At 42.4% G+C, this 12,361-nt stretch overlaps 1 protein-coding gene across 2 annotated transcripts in view; it reads right to left on the bottom strand.

Moving 5' to 3' along the window:
- The window catches only part of LOC143028519 (uncharacterized), a 63,889-nt gene that overhangs the window by 44,663 nt on the left and 6,865 nt on the right, over positions 1 to 12,361 (bottom strand). For both annotated transcript variants that reach the window (XM_076190731.1, XM_076190732.1), the window contains exons 4-5: positions 5,763 to 5,884; positions 4,164 to 4,298 (exon numbers count right to left, since the gene is read on the bottom strand). In XM_076190731.1, coding sequence (XP_076046846.1) covers positions 4,164 to 4,298; positions 5,763 to 5,884 — 257 coding nt within the window. The remainder of the gene's footprint in view (positions 1 to 4,163; positions 4,299 to 5,762; positions 5,885 to 12,361) is intronic.

The following is a 12,361-nucleotide window of genomic DNA, read 5'->3' as shown; positions in this document are numbered from 1 at the left end:
AAATTTCAATAACAAAAGGCTCACCTTTTCTTCTATGTACTAGAGTGATAGACAATGTATTTCAAGTCAGTCAGTATTTTGGTGTAGCTTGATTTGGAGGCCACTGAACTGCAGAAAGGGACCAACAATGGTACCTCTGGAAAAACATGTATTTTGACTACTATGATGTCCCCAGAGACAAACTCCTTGCAAGTCAATTGCCATTTACCCTTGTTATGGATCAATGACCCCAATGTTTGGCATACATAACACTCCTGCAGGGCCTGGGGATGGGTGTCCTGGAGGCTGAACAATGTCCCAGCACTATGTTTGTGCTGAGGTCCTTCCCTGGACCTAGCAATACATCTTTTTGGCCCCTGATTCAAGCCAGTACAAACAACCCCCACTGACTCAAAGAGGCAAATCAGCTGCACTGCCCAACTTGGACCTTTGAGTCAGGCAAGTCCAGAGTTAAACAGCTACTGCCTAGGTCATCATTGCATGGCCCAAGACTGCCCCTGTCAGTACTAAAGTGGTGGGTGTGTATATTTTCCCACAACACCTGGGGCCTATTAAGTTAAGGATAGATACCCATCAATTAATCATCCCTTATTGTGGTAGGGCAAATCCTTATATCTTAATCTTTATATTTATGTTTATGGCATCCAGACATGGTACTTCTGGTAGGTTGGGCTAGCAACCTTCCCCTGTCATACCTACCAAGCTGATGACATATGCAGCTTGGATGGTGCAAAGAAGGCACAAGCACACTGAGCTAGGCCCAGGGTGAACCTTTGATGGGCTTTCCATGTGGGTGTATGGAATATCATTTTCTTTTCCCAGTGGTAAACTATTTATTTTATTGGCAGAGTTCAGGAGGCTTTGGATGGATATAATTTAGTAATTCTCTCTGGGGTATAGAAACCAGGCAGTCATGAGATCAGTGGAAAGTTACATCTACTACTAGTTGAGCAGTAACAATGAGGACCACCTCAGGAAGGGGGTGGGAGGCAGTGGCGTAGCTAAGGGGGGGCAGTAGGGGCGGTTCGCCCCGGGCGGCACTTTTTGAGGGGCGGCATTTTTGGTCCTTGTATGGTGAAATAAAGATCTTAATGAATAATCATTAGTATTAAATCATTCCTTTTAAAGGATATATTAACATCAACTGTCAATCAAACACACACATATATACTGTATACCGTAAATTGCGGCGTACAAGTCGACCTGGCATATAAGTCGACCTCAAGATTTTTATCTCAAAATTCTGACTTAGGGCTATACCTACCATATAGGTCGACCCCAAACATATGGTGGGCTACCAGTGGCCATAAACTTACCTAGGTCTACCGGTAAATGAAATAAAGCTATAATAATATGATACATTTTTGTATTGTGTTGTATAGCAAAAACCAGCAGTTACTGCATATTGTATCGGTATAACTTATGAACATAAAATTCGTCAAGTCAACATTACTTCCTATAAAATATTACAGTAATACCATAGATAGAAGATCATTCCAAGTAGTTTTTAGATAGTACTGCTGCGTATTGCACACTTATTTAATTGTAAAACACAGTATGACTGTACCGCACACCCGCCATTTGCATTAGTAGTGTAAAAAATCTGTGACGTCACGCTACCAACCTGTCCAATGATGGTTGAGGTTTTGCTTTTGCAACGGGTCTTCATATTTTTGTAGACATCTACACAGTCTCCAGATATTACCCAGACATCAGACTGACAACACGTACCCAGGGTGGAGCTTCTCCATTGTTCAGCTCGTACTTTAGCTGAAATTATTTTAACCCCATGGCTCCACTGGCAAAAAGAATGAAATATGACACTAGCTTCAAGCTCAGAGTTGTTGAATGTGCGATCTCTTCAAACAACAGTGCAGCAGCAGGGAAGTACGGAGTGAATGAAAAGCTGGTGCGTGACTGGAAGAAAAGTGAAGCTTCTCTGAAGAAGATGCCTAAGAAGAAATGTGCTGCAAGAGCAGGTATCTGTCACTGGCCTGAATTGGAAAATGACTTAGAAGTCTGGGTAAATGAAAACCGTGAAAATGGGTATACAGTTACCAGAAATGGCATACAAACTCAAGCACTGAAGTGGGCCAAAGCACACCCAGATGAAAGCAAAAATTTTACAGCAACTGTAAACTGGTATTCCCGGTTTATGAAGAGAAAAAAATTGGTGTTGAGGGAAAAGACTAAAATTGCACAAAAACTCCCTGCAGACCTCGAAGAAAAAATGACAAATTTCCACAAATACGTCATTGGACTGAGGAAGGGATATGACTACCCACAGTATCAGATTGGTAACATGGATGAAACCCCTTGTTTTTTTTTATATGCTTAGCAACAAAACTGTTGACACCAAAGGCAAAAAGACAATTTTGGTAAAAAGTACAAGTCATGAAAAGACCAAGTTCACAGTTGTGCTAAGTTGCCTCACAGACGGAACAAAATTAAAACCAATGGTTATATTTAAAAGAAAAACCATGCCAAAAATGAAGTTTCCTACAGGTGTTTTTGTCCACGTATATGAAAACGGTTGGATGGACGAAGGTGGGGTCCATTCATGGATTGACAAGGTATGGAATAGGCGTCCAGGTGGTTTACAAAATGAAAGGAGCTTGTTAGTGTGGGACATGTTTCGTTCTCACTTAACAGAAAACGTCAAGAAACACCTGCAGCGAAGCAATACTGCAACTGCCGTGATTCCAGGGGGATTAACATCTGTGCTTCAGCCTCTCGATGTTTGTCTAAATAAACCCTTTAACCACTTCATTAAAGACAATATTCGTTCAGAGTGGAATAAATGGATGATGGAGGGATAAAAGTCATTTACGAAGGGTGGCAATATGCGTGTACCTCTTGTTTACAACTCGTTGGTTTGTATTTTAGCCCCGCCCTATAAGTCGACCCCTAGATTTGGAAAGATTTTTTAGGCTTAAAAACTCGACTTATACGCCGCAAATTATGGTATATATCCTTTAAGAAGTTAATGTGCATTTGTTATATTGAATTATTGAATTCCTTGTGAGAAGGGGCGGCAAACATGAGGGCAGCCCCGGGCAGCAAAAGCACTAGCTACGCCACTGGTGGGAGGTACCAGTGGGCATGAATACTACCCATACTTTTTACCCAAGTATCTCATAAAAGGTAACTAAATAGGTGTAGAGTGAGGAGACTAAAGATACCCCTTTCAGTAATTTCCTCCAGTAAGAAGGCAAAGTATGCTTTGATTTGGTAACTCCCTTGCAAGAAGGAAACAGTACTGGAGCATACCTTTGTTTTCTGGCTAAAGTACAAAAAATAAATAAATAAGTAAAAGGGACACCAAATTCAATACACTATGATGAAAAGTAATTTTATAATAACCCCTAAAAGTAAAACAATGAAAGCATAAGTGTGATTAGTGCATAAGGAGATATGTGTCCCACAAACATTTCTATAATACATACATACATATACCAAAGGCTTTTTCCTCCTTACAAGGGAGGTAGCCAAAAAACAAAGGCATAAAAACCACTCCCACCCATTCTATCCCCACACACTCCACCCCCTCCTTCCCTCTTCTCTTGGCTCCTCTTGGACAATGGGTCATCCCTGCATCTCACCCACTGCCCTGGGTCAGAAGCAGTGTCACAAGACACAGCACATCCACAGCAAGGCCATTTCATCAAACCGATGACCCCCTCTCTCCGTCCCCTCATGCAGAAAGGGAGAAGACAGGGAGAAACCCCTTTGGGCTGCATCAATTTATTTTTCATACATATTCCCTCACCCCCACCCCCCACCCACTCTCCCTTATGCATCACAGCATCACCCATACACAACCATTCTCCATTCACCCCTATCTTCTGTCCTCTCCTGTCCTTCCTCAACAGACATTCCCCTCTTTTCCAATGCCTCTTTTACCCCATCCATCCATCTCATCTTTGGTCGCCCCCTCATATTCACTCCTTCCACCTCTGGCTTCCACCATCTCTTTTACTAATCTTTCTTCACTCATTCTTTCCATGTGTCCAAACCATCCTAACACTCTTTCATCAACATTATCTCCCAATACCCTTTCCAACAATAATCCCAGGAATCTGTAAGGGTTAAAAGTGACAAAGCATTTCTGTTGCAAGAATACAAAGTATGAACAATCATAGACAGAAGGATAATATGCTCACCAATGAATCCACCACCTTTTGCAATAGTGATTCTGATTCCATCCCAGATTTCAATTACCTCTTTGATAACTTGTATTGCCATCTGTACATTAAGTATGTCCACATTCTTCCTTAGCACCTCCTCCTGCAGATAACCTGCGAGTTGGTAAATGAAAAAATGAATCATAAAGGCCAAACACACCCTAAACAAGCACAAAAAACATACAAACTAACACCAAGAAAAATATCACTTTAAAAAATTACATACTCGTATGGGTAGCCCTTCATTAATCTGACTACTTGTAATCTAGTTCTTTCATTAATTCAGCATTAATTTAAAAATTACCAGGCCAATGCATCAACTTGCTGTGCATTTGTTTTGGTTGTGCTGGATATGTCCACATGTTGGTATGCTCATGTAAACATAGGTATACATGTACCAATCACACCTTTTTCTATCTTCAAAATCAATCAAAATCTGTCAACCTCACCTGTATTTCATACACCTTTTGCTACAAGAAGTGACAAGTGGCAACATTTCTATACACTGGTGACAAAAACTGTTCCACTCCAAAACAACAAAATCAAGGCCAAAGGACAAAGAACTGTTGGATGAACCAGTTCCCTAACGCAGACCCAAACACCACCTGGTTGCATGACATTACCATACCTCCACTTCCACAAGGAGGTGCAACCCCAAGTAACTGGTGCCAATCTCAAGATCAGGACCAAAATCTCCTAAAAGAGAGAGATGGAGTAATGAAAAGACTGACTGACTGACTGACTGATACTGTGACTATTCATGGTGACCTCACCAATTAGAGCTTTTTTACTGCCCTTTCCAGCTTTTTATTTCCCTACCTCCAAAATCTCCTCCACACTGCATTCCTTGCAACTCTACCATTGTCAGTTCCATCCTTTGTTCATCTTTACAACTAAACAATTCTTCATCTTCATATTTGAGCAATCTTTCAGAATAAAAGTGTAGATGAATTGTCAGTGGGACAAAATACACCCTTTCATAATGAATTTTATTCTTCTAGCTGAACTCACTGTAGCTTATTAAATTAACATGTTCTACTAGCTTAATGCATCCATTTTTTTCTTCAAAATTTTCTTACTTTGCATTTGACATAGATGTCTGACATTATTATCCAGTTACAAATCCCTTCCTCATCAAGTTTATTATCTAAATTTATATATCCTCTGCCCCTTTCCTAAAGATGATCTTGGTACTGTCATCGCTACAAATGAATGAAACTCCTGGTTATACTGCTGCATTTATCTTATGCCTTCTCAAATGTGTGTAAGAGATCATTTATGCATAAACTTACATTCTTTAATCAACCTTCCAATGCCCAGTTCTTTCTTGCAGGGGACCCATGGTTCCCAGGAAGCTAGCCACTGTCATTGGTTCAGCCTTTAAATTACTTCGTAAAGAAATTTTATGGAACTATTTGAAGTGCATGGCAATGTTAAAATAATGTCTTTGGTGTCTTCTACATAGTGACTGCATGTTAGGCACTCATTGTCTTCCCTGGCCAAGTCTGTGTTAGTAATATTTTAGTGCTAGGTGATGACCTAAATATAGTAATAGAAATGTTACTCCTGTATTCTTACCTGCAATAATTGAAGAAATTTGCTTCAGAATAGAGTGATCATTGACCTTTCGAGAAAGAGCCAACAGAAGATGTAGTGTGTGTTGCATAAGACTAGTGTCTTTTATCCAGTGATGAACCACACTGATCATGTAAAAAGAAGAAAAATTGTAATACTCTATGTACTGCACATATGTCAGTTTCACATGTAGGTCATCTCTTGATTTTCAGCTAGGAAATCTTTGATTTGTGAGACTTTTTATAGGTCAATCCAACATTTTGAGGGAAATGAAATAACAAACTAAATAATGAGGCACCATATTTTTATGCATATAGGGTTTATTTCAGAAAACCCTTCTTAAAAAACACCCTTTGTCCAATAAACTGAGCATGAAACACCAAGTACTAAAGATTGTCTACCATTTATTGCACCTTTACTAAAACAAGGTTAGTTTCAGAAAAATATTGTATACTTCCCAGAAAGTGTTCATCCAAGTCGATTAGGACAGAATATTAATATATATATATATATATATATATATATATATATGAGGTCCATTCAAAAAGTATCCAACCTTGGTCCATAAAGAAAAGATTTGTGTACATTTCAAAACTTTTATTCAATCACCTTCAAAGTACTCCCCTTGGGAGTGCACACACTTCTCCCAGCAGTGCTGCCATTGCTGGTAACATCTCTGGAATGCCGAAATTGGAATGTTGTGGAGCTATGCCATTGTTTTTCTCATAATTTCCTTTCTCGACTCAAAGCGCTTCCCTTTAAGGGTTGTTTTCAGTTTAGGGAAGAGCCAGAAGTCACAAGGTGCCACGTCTGGAGAGTAGGGAGGGTGCCGATTAAGTGGAGTATTGTTTTTGGCCAGGTAAGCTTGGATCAGGTGGGCAGAATGAGCAGGCGCATTGTCATGGTTGCGTGCAGCCCACATTTGCGGTCGTTTTCGTCGCACAGCATCGCAAAGGTGTCGCATAACTTCCAGATAATACTCCTTATTAATTGTTTGTCCTGCTGGTGCATATTCATGATGCACAATACCACTGGAGTCAAAAACACATGTCAACATTACCTTGACGTTGCTCCGAACCTGTTGTGCTTTTTTTGGTCTTGGTGATGTCTGATGCTTCCAGTGTGATGACTGAAATTTTGTTTCTGGGTCGTATCTATACACCCATGTCTCATCACCAGTGATGATGGTCTTCATGAAGTCGGAATCACTGTTAGCACAGTCAAGCAGGTCTTGTGGAATTTCCAGGCGGAATTGTTTCTGCTGTTCCACCAGCAACTTTGGAACAAATTTTGCAGACACTCGTTGCATGGCCAAATCTTCGGTTAAAATTGTATGAACTGATCCTGTGCTTATTCCTACTTCTCCAACAATCTCGTTGATGGTTATACGACGGTCGTCCTCCACTATTCGACGAACATTCGCAATGAATTCTTCGTTTCTGCTGGTGGATGGCCTGCCAGACTGTGGCTTACTCTCAACTGAGGTTTGTCTTTGCTTGAAGCGGTTATACCACTCCTTTATCTGTGTTATTCCCATGGCTTCATCGCCAAAGGCTTGCTGAATCTTCTAGATAGTTTGCACTTGCGTATCACCAAGTTTGTGGCAGAACTTAATGCAATAGCACTGCTCAATGTGCTCCGACATGTTGCGTAAGGACAATAATCCGACGGGTACATACTGGATGACTGCACTCTAGCCTTAACAGGTGGGAACTGGCGCTCACTACAGCTTTTAAAATTTCCACGCATGCGCAGTAAGGGTGCCATCAACTGCCACAAAAATGGATTCCTGAATGGTAAATTATTTTTCCTTTTATGGACCAAGGTCGGATACTTTTTGAATGGACCTCGTATATATTTACCAAAACATATGAAAATGTGGTGTGAACATTTGTGAGGGTGGTGTTGACGTTGTTGTCATTCCCTAGACTGTCTGGCTGAGCAGTCCCGTCTCCCTGGGAAACGCCATGAATGGAATGGGGTTTTCCACTGTTAGGCTGGCTTGAAGGCAAACTCTGATAGAGAGAATATTTGTTTATTTAGAGTGAAAGTTGGGCACCAATAATGATAGGGCTCGCTCTAAGTGTGAGAAAAAGGGGGTGGGGAGAGACAGCGAGGGAGGTGATGACTGTGCGTTTCAGGTTGTGTCCCAAGGCAGTCTGCTTGCGTGGGAGGGGAGGAAATGAGAAAGTGATGGAGGCAACGAATTAGGCTCTCAGTGTGATGCTTTGATGCAATATGAATCTTTGACATTTCGTCCAGCTTATATACACGGGTCAAGTCATGACCTGTGCTCTTAATTGAGGTGAGGTCAAAGTCAATGCCTTAGAAGTTGAGTGCAAAACACTCTTGCATTACTGAGTCACCAAGTATGGGCATGCGTTCATGAAGAAATCATTGTGCATTTTCACGTGGCTGTCCGAGGTGGGAGGTCCAAACGCTTAGGCCACTGGTCTAACCACGTGCGTTTCCTCAAAGAGGCTTTGTCCCACTTGTGAGCCTCAAGGAAGCTTTAGTCAATCCGACATAGCTGGCTGGGCGCAATCATGTCCCCCATGGGACCTCTTTGCGAGTCTGCAAAGTCATGGGACAGACCAGTAGAGGTGAGGGAGGAGAAGTGAGAACAATCTTCCTAACACGCCCCCACAGGAGTCGAGGCTGGAAGTGAAGTCATGTGGAGCCTCGACAAAATATCGCAAAGGTAGTTGTCCTCACGACAGGGCCAGAACTTCAAGGAGGGGGTAGAGCTGGCCATCAGACTGCAGGGATAGCAGCAGGCAGCGATCTGTTTGCAACAGGGTAGCAAGCGCTCAGATACTCCCATGGGATCAGAGCTGTCTTGTACATCTTGGATGACATCGAAGATGTTGGTACATCTTTGGAGGCTGCTCAGGGGATCTCCTACCTGGAACGCATCCTGGAATCACGTTGTATGGTGGCATTGGTAATGTGGTTGCAACATCTCCCTGTGGTAGGCAATAGTGTAGGCAGTTGAGGTGGCAGTCGGCAGACCTGGCAGTCAGCGATGACAGTTGAGCTGTTGTGCAGGCGAGTTGGCAGTCGGCAGACCTAGTAGGCAGGCAGCTTCGGCAGGTGATCTGGCAAGCTAGAGGCTTCAGTCAATCTGGCAGACAAGTGGCGACAGTCGAGCTGGCAGTTGAGCAGCGGCAGATAAATGTGGTAGGCAAGAGTAGACAGTCGAATTGCTAGGCAGCGGTGGGAGTGAAGCTGGTGGGCAGGCATGCTGGCATTCGTCAGACCTGGCAGGCAGCGGCAGTAGAAGATTTGGCAGTTGATCCGGCAGGTCAAGTGGCGGCTGTTGAGCTGGCAGATCAAATGACAGCAGTCGAGCTGGTGGCAGTTGATCTGGTAGTAGTCCAGCGGCTGGCGGTTGGCAGAACTTGAGATCGAAGCCCAAACTTTGGGCAGACAAATGCTAGGCTGGTGACCTGCATGTATGTTCTTCAAAGAAGCTTTGTGTCTTACGTGGCCAAGTGAGGCAGTGGTTGAGTCATTGCTGGGACCGATGCTAGTACTGCATGTAAATTCCTCAAAGAATCCCTTGTGCATCTTCATGTGGCTGGTTGAGGTGCTAGGTCCAAACTCTTAGGCCACTGATGTAACCACACGCATTTCCTCAAAGAGGCTTTGTCCCACTTGTGGGCCTCTAGGAAGCTTCAGTCCATCCAACGCAGCCAGGTGGGTGCAAGCGTGTGGATCTTTTTTCCTGCCGGCAAGTTTGTGGGATGGACCAGTAGAGGAGGTGAGGAAGGGAGGAAAAGTGAAGACAATCTTCTTACCACTCACAAATCCTTTATGAAGTTTATATTGTGTTGTCGGCGTGCATGATTGTGTACAATGCAGTCTTCAATAATGTATTGTATAGTATGGGGTGAAGTGTTGTATCCTGGACAGTTATCTGCGATGCAACCATCCAGCCTCTTCTGGTAGCTTACAAGGGCTGGAATGTGGCCCCTGAGGTCCGACCGGACAAAAAGTGTCTCCTGGAACACCATCAGCTCCCAGCTGTGCTGAGGGTCTCCCAAGTAACAGTTAATGCGAGGGTCATGACCTGATGAATATAAGGATCACTGGGAGTTCACTAGGGACAGATGGCCTTGGGAACAGAGGAAGCAATCTTACGCCACATACCATGCCATGACAGATGGCCTCAGGAACTGAGGAAGCAATCTTCCGCTACTTCCCAAACCATGACACTCACCATCTCCTGCACTATCCCGTCAAGGACACAGGCCATGCAACACCCAATGGAATTCACCTGTTGAGAACCGACCACTTTGAAGGATTGCCGTCTCCTTCCCCCCACCCTCCTCTCGCGTTCAGAAACAAGCTTTTACCTATTCTTAGGTGCCCAACTTTATAACAAATTAACAAAACTTCCCAGAGATTGCCCTCAGCTAGGCCCACATCCCCTATATTCCTGACACAGGGCCACTTCATCTACAGAGGCGACCCTCCCTCCTTGGCCCCCTCATGAGAAAAATTGAGAAGATGGTAAGAAATCCCTTTGAGCTATATCAACATATCCATACACAACCGATCTCCACTCACACCTATCCCCTGCCTTCTTCCTTCCCTGTTCAACAGACATTCCCCTCTTGCTCAAAGCCCTTTCACCCCATCCATCCACCTTGTTTTCCGTTGTTCCCTCAAGTTCTCTCCATTCACCTGTTTTCCACATTCTTCTAGTTAATATTTCTTCACTCATTCTTTCCATGTGTCCAATTCATCCCAATAATCTTTCATCAGCCCTATCTGTCAGCTCCCTTCCTATCCACATTTTTCTCCTCACCTCCTCATTTCTCATTCTATCCATTCACCTAACACCCACCATACTTCTCAGACACTTTGTCTCAAACACATTTAAACTTCTCCTTTCTGCCTATCTTAAATTCCATGTCTCCAACCCATACAGTGTCGTAGGCACAACCACCCCTTCATATAATCTTCTCTTTGCATCCATTTCCAGATGCATATTTCTTATGACATTTTTCATTCCTCCAAGATATTTACTTGCTCCTTCACTCTACAGTTTACCTCCACTCCACTTCTCCATTTCCTGCTACATGTGACCCCAAACTCTTAATACTATTCATTTCCTCTAACTTCTTTCCTTTAAGACTGCCACCCTCCCTCTTGTACATCTCATCACCTTGCTTTTATCCATATTTACTTTCAACTTCCTTCTACCACATATCTTCCCAAACTCCATCTTTAACATCTTAAACCCTCCTTTTACCCTACCACAAGTGCACTGTCATCCACAAACAACAACTGGTTCACTTTCCATTTCCATCCATTATCTCTAACCATCTCCAATCCCCTAACCATCACCCTTGCACTCATCTCCCATACCATCTGATCCATATACACATTGAATAGCTATGACAGCAGGACACGGCCAGGTGCGGATCCAGGAATGTTATTTGGGGGGGGGCCCCGAACCAATAAGCGATAACCGATACTTGAAACACACCGATATTTTAACCCCAAGAATAATGCTGTTGGCTTGGAGATTGGTCCAGAAACCTACTGTATATTTCCACGTATAAGACGACCCTAAAATCCAAAAATTCACCCCGTAAAATTGGGGGTCGTCTTATACTACCATTATAAAAATCAGACCTTGAATTCTACGTGAGATGACTTGGTAGGCTAGCCTGCCAATAACCACCGATACACAGGAAATGATTCACATTATGATAAGAACTGGTAATAAAGGTAATTAAACCATATTTACCTTATATATTATTGGCATATCTTTATAGTAAATGGCAATTGTTAATAAATTTGAGGAATAATTCTAGCAAGCAGCTGATAAATGCAAGATTGTTGTGTGCCAACCGTTGTGTGCGGTGGAGTGAGCTACGTCGAACCAGGAACGTAAACAAATAATTTTTGTTAGTTAGTTGACGTGTGTTCTCAGAAAATCATGATACATGATTTGCTTTGTTATTTAATTTATTTTGAATTTATAAGGATACAGTAAGTAATTTATCTGATATAAGGATAGAGTTAAGTAATGAGAAAGAAGAGAGAAAAAGCGGAAAAAACAACTGATAAACGTAATCAAAACAATTCTTTTTGTACGGTAGGTTTGATACACTGATGCTTTTGTAATTTAGCAGTCGTCTTATACTACCAATATGAGATAAATTCATAAAAATTTGCTCTAATTTTGTATCTCGTCTTATACAAAGGTCGTCTTATACATGGAAATATACTGTAAGTCTGTTTTGCTCATAATTGTATGTAAAATCATATATAATTCACAAATATAATTCAAATCATAAATTCACACTAAAAAGTGTTTATCCAAGGAGAATCAAACTCCAGATGAGTATACCATACTCGGGGCATTGGGGGGGCCCAGGCCCCCTAGGCTACCCCTTGTATCCACGCCTGGATACAGCCCTAAAGGAGCCCCATCATCACTTCAAACCATTCACTCTCACCATTCCCAATCTTAACACAGGCTCTAATACTCTCATAAAACTCTTGAATGTCCTTGCCAGCTTTCCCCCAATATCATATATCTGCAATACTTCACACAGTGCCTTCCTGTCAACCCTGTCATAAGC

This window comes from Oratosquilla oratoria, chromosome 9 (genome assembly GCF_046742065.1).
Source record: "Oratosquilla oratoria isolate Oo_2021 chromosome 9, ASM4674206v1, whole genome shotgun sequence".
Taxonomy (NCBI): Eukaryota; Metazoa; Arthropoda; class Malacostraca; order Stomatopoda; family Squillidae; genus Oratosquilla; species Oratosquilla oratoria.
The sequence above is the reverse complement of the archived record's forward strand: the minus strand, read 5'-3'. Positions and strand labels throughout refer to the sequence as shown.